The sequence below is a fragment of the Hylobates moloch genome, unplaced genomic scaffold, assembly GCF_009828535.3.
Source record: "Hylobates moloch isolate HMO894 unplaced genomic scaffold, HMol_V3 SCAFFOLD_9, whole genome shotgun sequence".
Classification (NCBI taxonomy): Eukaryota; Metazoa; Chordata; class Mammalia; order Primates; family Hylobatidae; genus Hylobates; species Hylobates moloch.
The window spans coordinates 123,821,309-123,839,856 of NW_026652284.1; the positions used below are offsets into that span (position 1 = coordinate 123,821,309).

Sequence of the window (18,548 nt, forward strand, 5' to 3'; positions counted from 1 at the left end):
AGAGTCTGACCAGAAGCAATCAAGTAATTACACCCCATCCTCTTTCACCCCAATGCAGACACAGGTGGTCTAGGGGAGGGAGCGTGGCCACGCATGCTGACCACATGCGGCTGTCAAGATGCTGAGGCACAGCTCCACAGAACCCAGGCAGCCACCCTCTGGCCACCCCACATCATCATGGGAGGGGCACAGTCCCTGGAGCAAGGGGGCAGGGATTCCAGGAATGAATGAGGTGAGGGCAGGGCCGGGAAGGCACATGACAAAGGGCATGGCAGCAGGGCTGGGTGCCACTGGGACCTCTTTCCTGGACAACTCCAGGCTTGCACGCTTGCTCCCATGGGGACAGTGCCAACAGGCGGCAGAGTGGTGGGGTGGTGGCCTCTCCAGATAGTGAGCTAACAGTTTGTTTCTGGCTTTTTAAACCCCCTGAACTGGACTTGATTTTGCAATGGAAAGGAGAAGAGGGAGGGCCAGAGCTTTGGGAGGGAGTGGCCAGGGGATGGAGGGACAGGTAGAGGTCTGCTGGGGGCAAGGTCACATGGCCAGAGGGTGGCAGCAGCCCAGATGACTGTGTGGGAGCAGCAGGGCAGAGATGGGGCTGAGACAGGGAGGGAGACAGGCCAGGTACGAGCAGGAAATGACCAGGACGGAGCCAGAGGGCCGGTCTCAGTCTTTAATCGTGGCAGGGCCTCACGCACATGTGCCCGTGCGCACATACACACACTCAGGCTTCAGATCTTGTTGAAAGCTGCGATATCAACACTCTGCACCTGAGGAGAGGCGGAGGGTGATGGTCAGGGCCGTTCCCCTACAGCCCACTCGGAGCCAGGAGCCTCCTCTGAGATGGGGTTCACTCTGGGACTCGCTCCCCACTGCCGTGGGATGGAATGCAGGGCATGGGCCAGGGCCCCCAGTCTCCTCTCCCCTCCTCTCCCCGGCTGGCTCACTCACGTGCTCCTCAAACTTGGTGATCTCCTCCTCCAGCAAGTCTGTCCCCACCTTGTCGTCCTCCACTACACACTGAATCTGTAGCTTCCGGATACCGTAGCCCACGGGCACCAGCTTGGAGGCCCCCCAGACCAGCCCGTCCAGCTGGATAGAGCGCACACAGGCCTCCAGCTGGGCCATGTCCGTCTCATCGTCCCACTGTGGGAAAAGGGGAGGAAAAGCTGGGGTCAGCCATCCTCAGAACACCCAGGAAGTACCTGCATGCCCCCTTACCCTCAACCACTGTGTGTCCACAATTGTTTCCTTAAAGGGCCCTCAGAAAACAATCCAAATTCACACCTTCCTGTCTCCAAGTTTGTGTTTATCCCGAGACTTCTAAACTTGGCTTTAAAATCTCCCCAGAACCCAGAGGGCAAGGGGAGGGTCACAGGCTGAGCCGGCTGGGCAGGCACCAGGGCAGTGCCTGGCCCCCTGAAGCCCCACCCCACCCACTCACAGGCTTGACATCCAGCAGGATAGAGGACTTGGCCACTAGCGCAGGCTTCTTGGCCTTCTTCTCCGCGTACTGCCGTAGCCGCTCCTCCCGCAGCTGTGCCGCCTCCTTGTCCTCCTCCTCATTGTCGCTGCCAAACAGGTCAATGTCATCATCCTCGTCATCCTCTGCTGGTGTGGCTGGCTTCTTGGCTGGGGGCTCCACTTGGCGCATGGGAGACACGTGCTGCCACAGGGGAAGGGACAGGAGGAAAGCTGAGACGCCCCAACCAGGGCCCAGAGCTGCCTGGCCACCTCCTGGCCCTCCTTCCTCCCTTGGCCGGAGGAAGGGCAGCCCCTTGTGTACCCCAGCTGTGGTTCCCCACATGCAGGGCCCCAGGAAAGACAAAAACTGCCTCCACCTGCCCAGGGGATTAGCGCAGGCCTAACTGTAAACCTTCCTGGGGACCTGAGGACTCCAGTATCCTGGCTGCCAGCTCATCACTGCTGCTGGGGCCAGCCCACAGGGAGACATGGAAGCCAGCAGGGCCACGTGGTCCCCTGCAGTGTCAGGCGTGGGGAGAGCATTCACCTGGGTCTGCGGGGCTGTGGCCCGGTGGCCAGGCGAGCTCTTCTCCAGCACGTTCAGCCGGGCCTCCAGCTTGGAGATGGCCTGCTGCAGCTCCTGTACCACTGCGGGGGCAAGGGGAGCACGGTTAGATGGCAGGGGCCAGGGACAGCCCCAACCCACTGGCCCGGGGCTCACCGCCACGCAGGCTCTGATTCTCCACTTCCAGACTGGCGATCCGGACGACGAGCTCGCTGTGGTCTCCGCTGGGGCCGCTGGAGGCCCCGGGGCCTGAGCTCTGCAAGGCAGGAGGAGGAGAGGGCTCAGTGCCCAGCCTGCTCCTAGGGTCCCTCAGAGGCTCCAGTCAGCTCCACTGGGTCCCCCTGCCACGCTCAGGACTGCGGGAACTCACAGAAGGAAAACTACAGCTTGGGAGAGCAGGAGGTGCCCCCTGCTGATGCCAGCTCACACTTATGACCTCAGAGATGGTGGCCACCACAGACCACAGTGAAATTCTCAGCCAGGCGAAGTCCAGGACAGGAGGCTCCTGGTGCCCCAGACACGGAGGCTGTGGGGAGCTGGGCCATGGCTGCTGCTGCCTGGCGGGATCCTGCTGAGCAGCCAGGCTCAGAGGCTGGGTGGGAGGTGGTGAAGGACTCACAGTCCTACGGACAACCTGGGACAGGCCTCAGGGGACCAGGCAGCACTGGAAATGGGAGGCGGGAGCAGCTGAGGGCCCAGTGGGGGAAGAAGGAAGGAGCCCACCCGTGTGGACAGCAGCCACCCAGAGATTTGTCTTCCTGGGCCTCACGCCTGCCATCTCACTCAGCAAGCCAGTCTCTAGGTGATCCACGGTCCCAAGCCCACCTCATACTCTGCTATAGCTGAGACTGATTGATGCCCGGGGGCCCAGACAGGCTCCCAGCCTCCTGGCCCTTGACACTAGCCAGTCCTTAGGCACCTACCTGCACACATGGGCCATTTAGCCTGCCCACCCACCAACAGGATGGCTCTAAGGACAGGGTGCACCTGGCTGCATGGAGCTCAGTCAACCCCATCTCGGCAGCTCCCCGGGGCTCCCTCTCTGTGGGGAGGGGCCTGGAGTAGCTGGGCAGGCAAAGCTGCCCCTTGCAGCAGGTGCGGACATACTCAGGCCTTTGCCCAACGTGCAGCCCCAGCCCTGGGGCCCTCCTGCCACCGTCCTTGGGACCATGCTGTGGGGAATGCTTGTTTATGTATCTGGAGTGTGTGGGAGCTAAATCCCGCAGATCATGGGCAAGGCCGAGCCAAGACTGACCCACGAGGCCCACCTGGCAGCGAGGCCTGGAGGAAATGGGCAGGGAAAGGCCAGGCTGGCAGAGGCGCGTGAATGGTGGTGAGGGTGCGGGAGGCACCGGCAGAAACTCTGACAAGCTCTGGGGCAGAAGCTGGAGCACAGGAGGGCCAGGCTGTGGGATGTCAGGGGGCGTGGAGAATCATAGCAGACCTCCTGAGGGAGTGGGGCTGGGTCCCGAGGAGGCCAGAATCTGTGAGTGGCAGGGCCAGGGCACCTGAGGCCTCATGCACCCCACACAGCAGGCCCAAGGACACGAAAAAGGTCCCCTCGGGAAGAGGCACTAAGTCACCACTGGCCCCGGGCTGCATGATGAGCAGTGGGGGCCGTTTCACCACTGCCTGGCTCTGCGGGCCACTAGGCCAGAGCCCACAGCACTCAGGCCACAGGGAGAGCCCCTCCTTTGATGCTGAATTCAGGGGGGACTAGGGATGCCAGGCATCAGAGTCCCTGAGCACAGCTTCAACGGGGCAGGCTCAGGTCACCCAGTGCAGTCACAGCAGGCCTCAGAGAGCCCCTCAGGGACTGGAGGGATGCCAAAGGCAAATACTTCAGAGCCAGACCCATGCCTGTAACCCTGTGCCAGCACCACGTTCCCAGAAACCCTGCAGTTCTGAAACCCCAGTGTCTGCTGAGCACTCCCACCCCAAATCCAAGATGAGACTGGGCCCCTGCCATGGGCTGAATAATGTCCTTCCAAATCCACATGCTGGAGTCTTATTCCCCAGTATCTTAGAATGTGACCTGATTTGGAGACAGGGCCTTTACAGAGGTAACTGTCACTGAGGGGCAGGGGGCTAATCCAATCTGACTGGTGTCCAATAAGAAGACATCAGGACACACACACACTCAGAGGGATGACCGTGTGAAGACACCGAGAAGACCGTCCACATGCTGAGAGGCCTCAGGAAAAACCAGCCCTGCTGCCACCTCGATCATGGACTTCCAGCCTCCAGAGCTGTGAGAAAATACATGTGGTTTAAGTCACCCAGTCTATGGACCTTTGTTATAGCAGCAAACCAGTCCCTAAGCCCTAACAGTGCGACCACCTGCCTGTCCCAGAGACCATGACCTTAGGGTTGACCCCACACAGCCAGGGCTGAAGAGTTCCTGCAGCCCCAGGGCCAAGCCCCTGACCGCTGCCTTCTGGGCACTGGAGCGCAATATGCCTGACTCGGGTGCAAAAATCTGTGCTCCCTTAATCTCATGTCTGCCTAGCTTGGACTTGGTCAGGTGCCTGGGCAGAATGCAAGGCACGAAGGAGCACCCACCTGGCAGACAGGAGTGGCAGCCCTTCCTGGGCCCACCCACCCAGGGATGCCCAGCTTATGGTCTGGGAGCCAGCACACCCCTAGCTGGCTGTGGCTGTGGCAGACAGAATAATGGCCCCTGCAAAGATACCCACATACAAGTCCGCAGAGCCTGTAAATATAGTCTCCCAGGGCAAAAGGGGTTCTGCAGATATGATAAGATTAAGTTAAACGGATCTCAAGGAGAGGATGCTGGATCACCCAGGTGGGCCCACTGTCATCACAAGGGCCCACACGAGGCAGCAGGAACGAGGGAGGGGAGAGGGAGGCTGAGTGATGAGACAGCTGCCTAGGAGCCTTAGGCCAAGGACTGTGAGCAGCTTCCAGCAGCCGGAAGAGACAAGGAAGCGGATTCTCCCCGCAGAGACACCAGAAGGACCACAGGCTTGATTTTGCCCCATAACATGATCTCAGACTTCTGGCCTCCGGAACTGTAAGGTGAGGAACTGGTGCTGTTTTAAGCCTCGGAAGTGTGGCAGTGTTACTGCAACATCAAGTGGAAACCAACACAGATCTTGGCCCAGGAAGTGGGGTGCTGCTGGGATGCCTAACAACGTGGAGATGGCTTTGGCGTTGCGCAGTGGTGAGGCGGGAAGAATTTTGAGGAGCATGACAGAAAAACCCTAGACCGGGCTGGGCACGGTGGCTCACGCCTGTAATCCCAGCACTTTGGGAGGCTGAGGTGGGCGGATCATAAGATCAGAACTAGCCTGGCCAACATGGCGAAACCCCGCCTCTACTAAAAAAAAAAAAAAAAAAAAATCAGCTGGGCTTGGTGACAGGCACCTGTAGTCTCAGCTACTTGGAAGGCTGACGCAGGAGAATCGCTTGAACTCCAGAGGCGGAGGTTGCAGTGAGCCAGGATCATGCCACTGTACTCCAGCCTGGGCGACAGAGCAAGACTCTGTCCACAACCCACCCACCCCCGCCAAAAGAAAAACCCTAGCCTGTTTTGAGCACACTGTTGGCAGAATTCAGGTGCCAAGCCCCTCGGTGAAGACTCAGAGGAGGTGAGGAGCAGGGCAGAGAAAACACATCATCTTCTAGAACAACCTAAACCTAAACGGCCACGAACATGCTGTTGGTAGGAATAGGGATGTTAAAAAATGACAGCGGCGGGGACCATGGGCCACACAGGAGGGCTCCCTTCAAACCTCACATGACCCACCACGCTGGACTGTGAAACTGCCTGGGACTAGTGACGCCCTGTTTCCTTCTTCTTTTTCCCGTTTTGAAAGGGAATGCCTGTCCCACGATTGTATTTTGGGAGCAGATGCCTTGTTTTCCAGTTTCACTGGTCCACGGATAGAGAGGAATTTTGCCTCAGGATGGACCACACAATCCCCCATGCCTGACTGGATGGGATTCTGGACTTTGGGGGGACATTGTGGGGGACTCAGGCTTCTGCAGATGTTGGTGGGGAGTAATGCACCTCACAAATGAGATAATGAGAATCTCCAACGCCCACGTCCCAACCCCCAGAGCCTGCAAATCCACTACCTTATATGGCAAAAAGAAGAATCAGCAAATACGATTAAATTCAGGATTTTGAGGTAGGGAACATCCTGGACCTGGGATCGTGGCGGGCCCAAAGCAAGCACAAGAACCATGTAAGTGACAGAGGAAGGCAGGAGGCTCGGAGAGAGGCGTGAGATAGAAGTGGAGGCAGGGCGGGGATGAGGCTGCCTGCTGGGCACCTCGAAACAAGCAACATGGGCACCCACCAGAATCTGGGAGAGGCAAAGGAACAGACGCGTCCTGAGCCTTCGGAAGGATGGCGACCTTGCCCACACGGGTCAACTTCGTGAGACACGTTTCAGACTTCTGGCCTAACCCGGCATGATACAGATATACTGTTTCCAGCGTGAAGCTGTGGAAAGCCATAGCAGCAGCCACAGAAACACTGACCCCGTTCTTGGGGCCAGGACAGCACCCCGTCCCGGGGAGAACGCAGTCCCAACTCCTCGGGGACACCCCTTCCCCAGCCAGCCTGTCAGGCGGCAGCTACTGCCTCCAACTCCTGATCTCCGCCCGGGGCCTGGAGGCCAAGCAGGGATACAGGGCTCCTCTCTGGGTCTCCAACTCAAGATGGTGCCAGCTCTAGGCTCTGAACGCCTTGCTCCTTGCAGAACCACCACTTCTCTCTCCCCAGTGAGGCAAAATCTAAGAGGGAATGCAGGAAGGCCCGGCAGACACACAGTCCTGCCACGGGGAGCAAGCAGGGAGGCACAGGCCCTCATGGGAGGTGCCCACAGCGCGCCCTGTGAATGGCACCACTCAGCTCCCAGCCGGCCCCGCAGGAACGGCCAGTGTGACCACCAGCCGGCAGACGAGTTAAGCACAAAGGGACGCGAGAATAAGAACACTGTCCATGGCAGTCCGGGCCTGGAGGCCACAGAGCCACACGTCCCAAGGAGCGCAGCACTGTGCACTCTGCCCTGACTCTGCTGTGAAACCAAAACAACCAGCAGCATCAGGAAAAATCAGACATGCTACTTGGCCGAGCAGGAGCCCGCGGGTCCGTGGGCCGCGGGTACTCACTCCAGCCAGGGATTTCTGGATGTTCTCTCTGGCTCTCGCAATGTCACGGAGGATCACGCTGGCGCCGTTCTCCTGCAGACAGTGCAGAAAGAACCAGTCTTTTTTTTTTATTATTATTAAAAAAGAATTTAATTAAAAAACAAACCAAAAAACCCCATGAACCCTCACATAGAGATAGCAAGAAAGTACCGCAGAGAACGAGAGCTCAGCGGGCCAGAAAGGCGGGAGGTGCCTGAGGCCGTGACGACAGGCAAAGGCAGGCGCCCATGTCTGCGGGGAAGGAGTGCCAGGCCTGTCCCCACACCATGTGCACAGGCGCCGGCAGGAGGGCCCTGAGCAGACCCAGCCCGGGGGCCCGGCCAAGGCCACCTGCCCCAAGACCCCACTCCCAGCACCCACAGCAGAGCCACTGGGCCAGGGTGCCTCTGCCCTCCTGGCCTGGCTGAACCCTCCTTGTGTGCCCCGGCCACTCCTGTCGGGCAGCAGAGCCGCCCAGCTGCCCCACGTGCAGCTCTCACCTGGCGGGAGGCACCTGCCACAGGCCCGTTCATCTGCTCATAGAATCTCCTTTCTGCGTCGTCATATTTGAACTTGTCGAACCAGATCTTCTCGTGTGCTAGGAAGTTTGTAGCCATTTTTCTGCTGGGAGGGGAAAGTGGCAAAGTCAGCATGGCTGGGAAGTGGGGCCGTGACAGCCCTGGCCTCAGCCTTCCCCACAGAGACCCTCATCAGAACAGCCCAGAAGCACCAGGGGGCGGTGGGGCTGACACCCGCTTCAGACACCAGCGGTTCTCCACAAAGCGACACCAAGCCCGTAAGCCCTCACCCCACATGGCATCCCCAGGCCTGTCTTCATTCTCAAAGTGTGGTCCAAGAACCTCTGGGGGTCCCAAGGCCCTTCCCTTTCACTCACACGAAGCTGGGTTGATGTCAAACAGCTGGAGTGCGGAGGCAGGTACAAGGGCCCAGCTGCCTCCCACTAAGCTAGTCACCCCAGAGATTTGCAAAAACCTCAAGCAAGGCCATCTGCTCACTGAATTTTTTGGTTATGGGAAAAGTATTTCTCATAAAAAAAAAAAGATGTTAGTAACACGTAAGAAGTTTTTTCTTCAACAAATAAGTACACTTAGCATTTCCGATTTTTTTTTTTTTTTTTTTTTTTGAGACGGAGTCTCACTCTTGTTGCCCAGGCTGGAATCAGTGGCGCAATCTTGGCTCACCACAACCTCCGCCTCCTGGGTTCAAGCGATTTTCCTGCCTCAGCCTCCCGAGTAACTGGGACTACCAGGGCGACCACTGTGCCCGGCTAATTTTTTGTATTTTTAGTAGACAAGGTTTCACCATGCTGGCCAGGCTGGTCTTGAACTCCTGACCTCAGGTGATCCACCCGCCTCGGCCTCCCAAAGTGCTGGGATTACAGGCGTGAGCCACCGTGCCCGGCCCATTTCTCAGTTTTAATCGCTAATGTGGTAAAAATCAATAGATACAATGAAAGCTCTCTGGGGTCCTGAGAGCAGGAAGGTTGAGAACTGCTGCCCTAGACAGGACCATGGCCCGCAGGCAAGTCCAGCCTGTGGTTTTACTGGCACAAAGCCCCACCTATTGCCGCTCCCACCGGCCAGCAGCAGAGCAGCTGGGCAGATGACTCTGTGGCCGGGGCCCAGACCCTCTGGTTCTTTATGGAGTTTGCTGCCCCCAACCCTGGACTGGCCAACACACTCCTACTGTCCAAGTACCACAGAGCCGTCCCCACCCTGCTCTGCCGCCAGTCTCTGGGTGGACTCCGGACCATCGCTGGACCTTGTCAAGTGTCCTCTCGGTAACAAAGGGCTGGAGTCTGTGAGCCTCCTCCGTGTCCCTGACCCAGGACACTCTCTTGGCAAGGAGGGACCAGGCCACCGTGAACACCAGGGCAGGTGGAAGGGCAGGAGGTAGCATTCCCTTATGGGGTCCCACCCTCAGGTTATCTTGTCAACCGGGAAATCCAGACCCCTGGGGGTCCAAGGTTGGCACCACTTCCTTGAGGGCCTAGGCAGCTGCTTGGGATCTTCAGGGTCCTTCCCTGACTCAGCCCGCCCCACCACCAGGACGCCCTCGCCAACAGGCCAGCCTCGCCACTTCCATGCCCTCTGTATTCCCTTCCAAGCCCAATCGCCCACCCACCTGCCTGGCCCCAGAGACCGCTGCTGGGGTTGCACCTGCACCCTGGAGCAAGCCCCCAGCACCCAGAGGGAGGTCGCACAGACCAGGCACCCTGGGATGGAGGCCACCTGACCAGCCACATGCCCATGCATCTGAGACGCCACCACCTTCCCTCAGAGGTGGTTTCAGGTGACAAGGAAAGCTGGGGGTGCACAGGATGGGCAGGCAGGGACACACTGGCTCCCACATCTCATCGCAGGGGAGCGCCAAGGCCAGAAACCAGCTTCAATGCTTCCCGCCCCTATGGGTAGCCTTGTCTTCTCAGCCCTGGCATGTGACAGCCACAGGGGATTCAGGGAGCTTCCCAGCCAAAGAGGGACCCTGGGCAAGGCAGAGATTCTGCCCTGTGCTGAGCCCTTCCCTGCCCCCATCCAGACAGCCCGGAACTTTGTAACCCCAAGCAGTGTCCCTGGAACCCACAAGCGCAGCACCACCTTTACTCAGCCTGCTCCTGCATTCAACTCTGCTGGGCCCACGGGTCTCAGGGAGCCCCCACCCCAGGTGGGCAGGGGAGGAAGCTGGAGGAGCCCCAGCCTGGGACGTCTGTCCCTGTGCCCACAGCCCAGGCTGGGTGCCCACCCAGCACGTTTCTCCTACTTGGGTCTCAGGCTGGACACGGACGGGCCAGACCGAGGACCGGGTCGGTGAGACAGGGAGGCAGCTTCGAGGCACCAGGCCACGCGCAGGGCCTCGGCAGTGTGGTGGCGGCACTCGGCGCTGTCGTAGGCAGGCTTGCTGAGCCAGGGGGCCTCTGCATCCTTCTGCAGGAAGTAACAGTAGGGCAAGGCAGAGGCGGCCTCCCCATCGGCCCGCCGCGGCCCGGCCCGCTTGTTCCCTAAGACGTTGCGGCCCCGCCGGTCTCTGCGGCCCCGCCGGGCACCCTCGGCCAGGCTGGCTCGCTCTTGCAGGCGCACCTTCCCTGGGGGATGGCCGTCAAACAGGGCCTCGTAGAAGCCCCTCTCGGCTGCATCATACCGGGGCTTCTCCAGCCACACCTCCCGAACCAGTGCCTGCAGGCTGCCCAGCGGGGGCTGGCCATTGACCGGTGGGCTGGGCTGGTGGGCCAGGTCGGGGACGGCCACCTGCTGGCCTGTGTTGGGAGTCCCCTGCCTGCGGCTGCCCTCGGGGGCCAGCAACAGGGCCTGAGACCACTCCACGAAGGCCCGCTCAGCCTGGTCGAAGGAGGACTTGTTGACCCAGATCCCCCAGGTCACGTGGTGGCAGGCCACCTGGCTTCCGTGGGTGCAGAGACCCCAAGGGGCCAAGGCAGGAGGCCGGGCTGCCTGGGCAGCCACATCTGCCAGCTTCTGGTGGTAGGAGCTCTCTGCCTGGTCGAAAAGTGACTTGTCCAGCCACACGCGTTCGGCCGAGAGGCCCAGGAGGGCCAGGTCCGCGGGGCCCAGCCCGCTCTTGGGGGAGCGCTTCCTCTTTTTCTGAAGGGGCTTCCTGCTGTCCTGGCTCTTCCTGGGATCACTCCTGCTGCTGCCGTCAGGGGCCTCTGCCTCATCAGCGTCCTCAGGGTCGTCCTGGCCGGGCCCATTCACGGCTGGCCCCTCAGCTGGCAGCTGCTGGGCGGAGGCGGCCGCCTGCGTGGCCTCGTGCTCGTAGAAGCGCCGCTCGGCCTCCTCATACTTGTGCTTGTCTTCCCACACGGTCTCCAGGGTGCAGGAGGCCTTCCCGCTCCTCATCTTCCGGACACAGCGATAAAAAGCAAGCAGAGGGCAGAGTTGCAACACAGCGGGTGGCCGCAGCCCCGTGCCCGCCCTCCCCGTGGCTGCCCTCCCCGTGCAGGGGCTGCGGATGCTCCCCAGTGGGGCTTCCATGAGATGACATTCAAGGACTTCAAGGTCAAGCCCATGTGGGGGATGTTTAGTTGTAAAGAGAAAACAGGCCGGGCGCAGCGGCTCATGCCTGTAATCTCAGCACTTTGGGAGACCAAGTGCCGCCCAATACATGAACAATACATAATTTTTTTAGTGAATGTAAGGCCCGTGAAGTATCTGAGACATACTTATACTAAAAATTTTTCGTCATTTATCTGATATAAGCTTTAACTGGCTAACTAGCTTTCCCTGCATTTTTGCACAGGCCAGGCCTGGCCTCCCCACCGTGGTGGCTGGTGTTCCCACTCTACAGAACGGTCTCTGTGGCTGTCCTGGCCACACCACTGCCACACCCAGAGCACCCTCAAAGTTCTTACAAAAGAGGGAGCCTCGGCCGGGCGCGGTGGCTCACACCTGTAATCCCAACACTTTGGGAGGCCGAGGCAGGCGGATCACAGGGTCTGGAGACTGAGAACATCCTGGCTAACACGCTGAAACCCTGTCTCTACTAAAAATACAAAAAAAATTAGCCAGGCCTGGTGGCAGGCACCTGTAGTCCCAGCTACTCAGGAGGCTGAGGCAGGAGAATGGCGTGAAGCTGGGAGGCAGAGCTTGCAGTGAAGTGAGATGGCACCACTGCACTCCAGCCTGGACAACAGAGGGAGGGAAAAAAAAAGAGGGAGCTTCCTGTGGGCCTGACTGTCCTCCCCAGGAGGGGGCCAGGTGGCTGGGCAGAGTGTGGAGTGCCCACTCATGAGGGTCACATCAATAGGAGACGCCAGGGAGGAGGCTGGTGAACAGTGTGTAGAAAGGAGGGGCCAAGCCCCTGGAGCACTGAGACAGCTCCGGGCTCTCTATCAGCTGCCCCCGCCTCCCAACTGCAGTTCATACCTTTGGGTCCATCCAAGCTAAAGGGGAATCATGGGGATCTCCCAGTCCCAGGATATCAGGGCCCCCTCTAAGGTTTTGGTTCTGTGTGATGTTAAGAGGGACCATCTTGGTGGGAGGCAGGTTGTGAGGCTCCACTCCCCACTTGCTACCGTGGCCTGGGAGCCTCAGCCTCCTCCCTGGATGAGGTGTTCCCTCAAGCTCTGGGCGACCTCAGTCATCTGCTGCCCCAGTGCTGCAGCAGCCATGTGGGATCCTGCTGGGGGCACACTCTGCTCCCAGGTGTCCGGTGGGTGTCACAGAAAGGACAGGCCCAGAAGGCCAGGGGCAAATCTGCTCTTGGGATGCAGGTCAGCGCCCCAGCACGCGCTCGGCCTGCGATAGCTTCCTCCCCAGCCATGCCCAACTTCAGGCTCTGCTCCCCAAAAGCAGAAACGCCTGGGCCTAACCAACACCTAGGAGGACCCTCAAGAGGGGGCTGTGCAGCTGCCCCTCACTGCTGCTTTCTGCTATTCTGCTGCCTCCGCAGGTGTGTCTAGTGGAGCCTGAGGGCAGACACGGTGGCCCCACGGCACGTGGCTGTGACTGGGACCACCTGCCTGGTCTGCACCCGGAGGAAGGCAGCCTTCGGTCAAGAGCAGACCCTTCACACCAGTGGCTATGGGTCTACGCCCCTCTTCTAACATCCTTACCCAACAAAACCAAGGCTGGCTCCAACGCCCCCGGTGGGTGCTGAGCTGTCTGCGCTCCACCCAGGCAGGGAGGACTTTTGGGAAGGCCCCCCGCACTGCACTCTGAAGCCTCTAAGTGGAACATGGAGTTCTTCGCGGGCATGTGGCCAGAATCCCTCAGTCCCAGCAACAAATTCTAACGGCACCAACGAGGAACCGGGGCCAGGAGGCCACAGGGCCCATGAAGAAGCTCCCTAGGCTCCCCTGCTCATTCCTTCCCCAGGCTGGGGCAGCACTTACCAAGGCCAGGCTGATGGGCAGAGGCAGGGGTTGCGGGTTGGGGGTGGGGTGGGAGCAAGAGCCCAGGAGACAGGGCATTGTGACATCGTGTGGTGGTATCCCCGCCAGTCTCTCTGCTCCCATGGAGCCGTGCAGGTCCCATCAGCAGTGCCACTAAGCTGGCCCCCAGTGTCAATGCCCTACCAGACTTCATTGGCCAAAGTGGCCTCAGACTATGTTCTTGGGGGCTCCGGGCAGATGCTGCCGCTCAGGGAGGGGAAGCCACTTCAAGGCTCCTACCGAAACCTGGCACTGCCGCCACTTCCCTGCAGGGAGCCGCATGTCAGGTGCTGACCTGCCAGCCCAGGCCAGGACCCTGCTCACGGCCACACAGGGTGCCCACCTGCTGCTGCCCCATCCAGAAAACCCAATTCCTCCACTTTACAGATGGGAAACTGCAGCCCCTCTGGGCAGACTGGGCCATGCACAGGTGGTGTTGGGTTCCCTCGGGTGCAGTGATGGCTGGGGGTTCCCCGGTCAAATGAAGGGGAATGGGGCACGAGGACAGGCGGGTACTTACTTTGCTTTGGCCTCCTAGGACAGCATGAAGGAAAAGCAGCAAGGTTAGAGGCAGCCAGAAAGACTAACCGGGTCAGACACAGCAGCAGGTCAGCCCACGCCGGCCGGGGCCTTTCCAGAAGCTGCTTGGCGAGGTGGTGTGGAGGTGACACTGGTGGACACGGAAGCTGAGCGCCAGACAGACCCGCCACCACCACAATCGCAGGTGGCAGCTGAGTCCACACGCTCGAGGCGGCATCACTGCGTCATCCCCTGAAAGGGGAGCTCTTGGGATTACTGTTAGCTGGAGCCTAGGCAGGCCCTGCGGGACAAGCAGGGACCACACCTGAGCCAGCCTTTCCCAAATCCACCCACCTGTCGTCACCGGAGCAAGGCAGCCTGAGACAAGGTAAGCCAACGCCCACGAGCATCCCCTGGAGCTGCCAAGGAGCTCCCCCAAGCCCCTCCCCTGCACTGCCCCTGTGTCCGGTCTGCTGAAGGAGGCCCGGAAGATGACAAGGACCCTCAAGGGGGAGGCAGCCCAGGGCCCACGTTGGTACAGGGCCTCTCTCTCAGCAGGAGCCACCGTCAAGACAGGGCTGGCACCCAAGGGCCCCAGCACAAGCCGCAAAGGCCTCCCAGACTCACTCTCCCACAGTGTGCACACAAAGACAGGACCTTCACCCTGTTCACTCCTCAGCTGGAGACACTAGGTGTCCTGCCCCTAATCTCACAAGAGCCACCTCATAAACCCTGTAAGCTCTGGGAAGGGCAGCTGGGCACAGCTGAAAGCCCAGTCACCAGCCCGTGTCCTGGGTGGGACTGGGCAGGAGGGGCCATCTCCTACTGCTGATCAACCCGAGAGCCCTGGCTGGGATCTGTCTTCCTTCACCAACGGGAGCTCTGGCCCCAGGGCCCTGCCCACCTCTGTGCACCCCACACTGCAGCAGGGAGCACCCTGCAAGGAGGAACTGGGCACCCTGCAGGGGTCTGGTGGAGACGAGGATGCTACGGAGGCAGCTGCCCCATGGGACCAGTAAAAGGGGTCTTGGGTGGGCTTCCCCGCAGAGAGGAAGCCCTCAGGAGACACCACAGTGAGCCATGCTGGAGACCTGGAGGCCAGGCCCGTCACCTGGGGAGCCGGCCACTAACAGCGGGCAGACAGCCTCCCAGGACAGCCAGCACAGCCCCCCATACTTCTGAGCCCACCTCCTCACTTCCCGCTTCCCGCGTTCCCAAGCACGGGAGGACCTGCCGGACCGGGCGCACCGTCTCTCCTTAAACAGATCAAGTCTGAGCTTCAACGCTTGCGCCGGCGACAGGCACACCCAAGCCCCTCCCCTCTCCAGCAGGAGGGCCCGGAGCAGGACGCGACATCTTTTTCAACTGCATCCCTACAAACGGTCAGCCCCTTCGCCCCTGCAATTTATCCAAGCTCAGGAGGAGCTTTCTAAAGAGAACACAGGGAGACAGCCGGCTGCCAGAGCCAGGCCCCAGGGGGAAATGGCCCAAGTGTCCCTACTCTGCTCCTGGAAGCAGGCCAGGCTCACCACCGACGCTCTTCCCTGAGGGGCAGACAGTGTCTGCCGAGCACCTGAGCCTCTGGCAGCTGCCCAGAGTCTGACAGTGCCGGGGGGTCCTGGCTCAGGAAGGCTCCACCCAGCTAACAGGGCCTGTGACACAGGTGGCACCCAGCAAGACCCACTGCAGCGGCATGGCCCTCACAGCCTCCCCTGTCCCTGTCCTGGGAGCAGCCCCGGCGAAGACTCCTACCCGGAAGACTCCAGGTCAGGAGAGCGGGGCCCTGAGGAAGGTGAGGACATCCGGGAGGGCTGTGGCCACCAAGGTGCTGCACGGCCTGGAGGGCTCCACACACCTGGGCAAACGGAAGCCTTCTGGGAGGAGCTGGCTCCCAGGCCCTGCCCTCCACGCCATCCCATCACAGTCGCACACACACACAGGCTCCCAGATTGTCCACCCTCCACAGAGAGAAGTCAGGGAGGTGGGCAGGGGATGGGGTCAGCCACCGGCTCAGCCTGTGTATGCCCACCCCTCCCAGCAGCACCCCTCTCCGGCCACCTGGCTGGCCTGAGTCTGTGGCCTGGCACTGCCTGATAGAACTTTCAGCATCTTCAGTGCCCAGAGGGCGCGACGACTAGCCCTTAAAATGAGGCTGGAGCCCGAGGAAGCGGGTCTTTAGGCAGAACCACCGCACGGCAGAGCAGCGCACAGGACAGATCAATGTCTTCCTGCCTGGAGTGAGGCCTTTGGTCTTTTTTTTTTTAAGATGGAGTCTCGCTCTGTCACCAGGCTGGAGTGCAGTGGCGCAATCTTGGCTCACTGCAACCTCCAACTCCCCGGTTCAAGCGATTCTCCTGCCTCAGCCTCCCAAGTAGCTGGGACTACAGGCACGCGCAACGACGGCCAGCTAATTTTTGGTTTTTTTTTTGAGATGGAGTTTCACTCTGTCGCCCAGGCTGGAGTGCAGTGGTACGATCTCAGCTCACTGCAACTTCCGCCTCCTGGGTTCAAGCGATTCTCCCGCCTCAGCTTCCCAAGTAGCTGGGATTACAGGCATCTGCCACCACACCTGGCTAATTTTTTTTTCATATTTTTAGTAGAGATGGGGTTTCACCATGTTTGCCAGGCTGGTCTCGAACTCCTGACTTCAGGTGATCTGCCTGCCTTGGCCTCCCACAGTGCTGGGATTACAGGTGTGAGCCATGCGGCTGGCTTAATTTTTGTATTTTTAGTAGAGACGGGGTTTCACCATGTTGGCCAGGATGGTCTCGATCTGACCTCGTGATCTGCCCGCCTCGGCCTCCCAAAGTGCTGGGATCACTGGCATGAGCCACCGCGCCCGGCTGCCTTTGGTCTTTTTAAGAGAAAAAAGCTCCACATTCCCACTCAGCCACTTTCCTGTCTGACCCCTGGATATTCCAGCCCCGCTGGGAAACGCCAGCCTGTCCTGCATACCTCAGAGCACTCAGTGTAGCTACCCAAGCCACCCTGCCCCAGGCCAAGCCCCGCCCCAACCACGTCTTTTCTTAAATGCCACTGCAGGTCAGCTCCATGTCCATCCCTGCTTGAGGGGCTCTGGCCAACCTGCCTGCCCGGCGCAGCCCCCGTGCCTCCTGGGTGACTCCAGCACTGCACAGGCTTTCTGGAACCCCTGACAATACCCACGCCACACCTCACACGGCACCCTTGGCTGTCAGCGAGGCGGGAGAGCTGGAGACCTGTGGCAGGCTCCTACACCAGCACTTAGCATAACTCACTGCCACCAGCTTCCAACACACTGATGTCACCTTAAAACACCGGCACAGGATGATGACCCACAAATCCTCAATGCCACATTTCCTGTCCTCAGCCCCCAGAAGGCTGACATCAGTGCACGGCACAGCCCAGGTACTCTGTCCATCATCAAGCACGTGTGCCCACCTGTGCTAAACCTTGCAGCCTCACCCAGCAACCCGGGAGCAAAGCCCAGAGGGCCTAGTCCTCCAGACGGGGCGGGAGGCAGCGGGGGCTCTGCCAGCTGGGCGCTCACTCTGCCAGCACTGACTGCGTGTGAACCCTGCAGCAGCCCAGGGGAGATCCTGCTGTCTCACAGGATTGGCACTGTGCCCAGAAAGCCTCTACAGAGGCAGGTCTAGGAGCCTGGCTGGGCCTGAGGCATGTGGTAAGCAGGCGAAGGTGAGCTTCCACTTCCTCAGAGGACACTCGAGGGCTCCTTCCACACCTGCCTAGCACCTCGGCTGCATCCCCCCACCCCCAGAACAGGGCTGGGCAAACACACGGGCTCCGGAAGTAACCAACTGCCTGCGAGCCAGCTGCTTAAGGCTCATGGGGTCAAGATGACGGGTGGTCGGAGCTGTAGAAGGAAGCTGCTCAGGTGAGATGGCCTGGCCTGCCTCCCTGGGAGGTGAGCCACAGGCAGTGTCAACTTAAGAAGCACCCCGCCCTGTCAGGCAGGGACGACCCCAAGTTTAGCTACACACTTCTTTTGCTGCCAGGCGGTCCTTCATTCTGGAAACCAATCCTGACGTCTCATCAGGTCCCCAACCCACTCCGCCCCCTTTGCCTTCTTCCTTCCACTTAAAGCCTCTGAAAGTACTACTTCTTAACAACAGCATCACCGCCCCCTTCAGAGACTGCCCGACCACCCTATCCAAATCAAAAGACACAAATTTTGACCCAGTCACAGTACAGGCTTATTCCTTTCCGTGCTCACTAGCGTCTAAGTTCCAAGAGTGTTGCGTCCGTGCCTATCCCCTCCGTGCTCAGCTGATGCGTGCAGTAACTGGTGCGTAATAAACACGTGGTGGACGAAGCTCTGCAGGCCAGAGCAACAGCTGGGGCAGATGTTTGGTCTCCCACGGAGACGGCGGCAAACACAGACCTTAGGCCCCAGCACCCTGGCCGAAGGGCTTCCACGACCGGAATGCGCCAAGAGCCAGTGCTCCCGGCGCCCCCGGCCCGCGCACGCCCTCCAGGCCGGCCACGTGGCCTCGGTCGCCCCGCCCCTCTGCGCTGGCCCCAAGAGCCGCACTTGGCCCACGGCCCCTAAGCCCGCGCTGGCGCACTTGCGCTTCAGTCCCTAACGGCGCGAGCTTCTGGCGCAGCCCGGGCCGCCCGCCCTCCCGGCCCCTCGGGCGTCTCTGTCGCGCCCGACTCCTTCCGGCGGGGGCCGCGGTACTCACACGCCAGCTAAGGACGCGGCGACCAAGGAGGAGGAATTGGCGGACGCGGGAAGACTGATGAAAGGGAGGGCCGCCCCGGCCGCGCACGGGAAATGAAGCACTGGGCTCTACCAAGAGCCACGGGCCAGGGGCCCGGGGGGGAGGCGACCCCTGCACACGCTCCGCCTGGCCGCCAGGGCCCTCGACGCACCGTGCCCCGACACTTCAAAGGCAGAATTCCATTGGAGATGACCGCGGAGGCCGCTCTTCCCCG

At 60.4% G+C, this 18,548-nt stretch overlaps 1 protein-coding gene and 1 long non-coding RNA gene across 11 annotated transcripts; one reads left to right on the forward strand and one right to left on the reverse strand.

Moving 5' to 3' along the window:
- Nucleotides 1–659: 659 nt before the first annotated feature.
- EEF1D (eukaryotic translation elongation factor 1 delta) lies at nt 660–18,450 on the reverse strand. Of its 8 annotated transcripts, XM_032760637.2 has the most exons (9): nt 13,615–13,761; nt 9,971–11,061; nt 7,690–7,813; nt 7,172–7,243; nt 2,186–2,285; nt 2,012–2,112; nt 1,445–1,666; nt 952–1,146; nt 660–770 (listed from the first exon to the last, which is right to left on the reverse strand). In XM_032760637.2, the coding sequence occupies exons 2-9, from the start codon at nt 11,059–11,061 to the stop codon at nt 732–734; spliced, it is 1,944 nt and encodes a 647-aa protein (XP_032616528.1). In that variant the 5' UTR covers nt 13,615–13,761; the 3' UTR covers nt 660–731. The 8 variants fall into 8 exon arrangements, with proteins under 8 accessions (XP_032616528.1, XP_032616532.1, XP_032616531.1 ...); XM_032760641.2 differs by lacking the exons at nt 9,971–11,061; nt 13,615–13,761 and adding an exon at nt 18,296–18,450 and having other exon boundaries at nt 7,690–7,810; XM_032760640.2 differs by lacking the exons at nt 9,971–11,061; nt 13,615–13,761 and adding an exon at nt 18,296–18,446.
- Nucleotides 13,202–17,167, forward strand: LOC131384174 (uncharacterized). 3 transcript variants are annotated; one of them, XR_009214748.1, is made up of 4 exons: nt 13,202–13,524; nt 13,633–14,001; nt 14,169–14,995; nt 16,656–17,167. It is a non-coding gene; the product is annotated as an uncharacterized LOC131384174 (long non-coding RNA). The 3 variants fall into 3 exon arrangements; XR_009214749.1 differs by having other exon boundaries at nt 14,172–14,995; XR_009214747.1 differs by having other exon boundaries at nt 13,633–14,995.
- Nucleotides 18,451–18,548: the final 98 nt, after the last annotated feature.

What these genes read in the sequence shown, in the direction of transcription:
- EEF1D (XM_032760637.2), bottom strand. Translation starts at nt 11,061, where the DNA reads ATGAGGAGCGGGAAGGCCTCCTGCACCCTGGAGACCGTGTGGGAAGAC. An exon ending in GAATCAGAGCCTGCGTGGCG is followed by an intron (nt 2,113 to 2,185) that starts GTGAGCCCCGGG and finishes TTGCCCCCGCAG; the next exon opens with TGGTACAGGAGCTGCAGCAG. An exon ending in TCCTGCTGGATGTCAAGCCT is followed by an intron (nt 1,147 to 1,444) that starts GTGAGTGGGTGG and finishes CTTTTCCCACAG; the next exon opens with TGGGACGATGAGACGGACAT.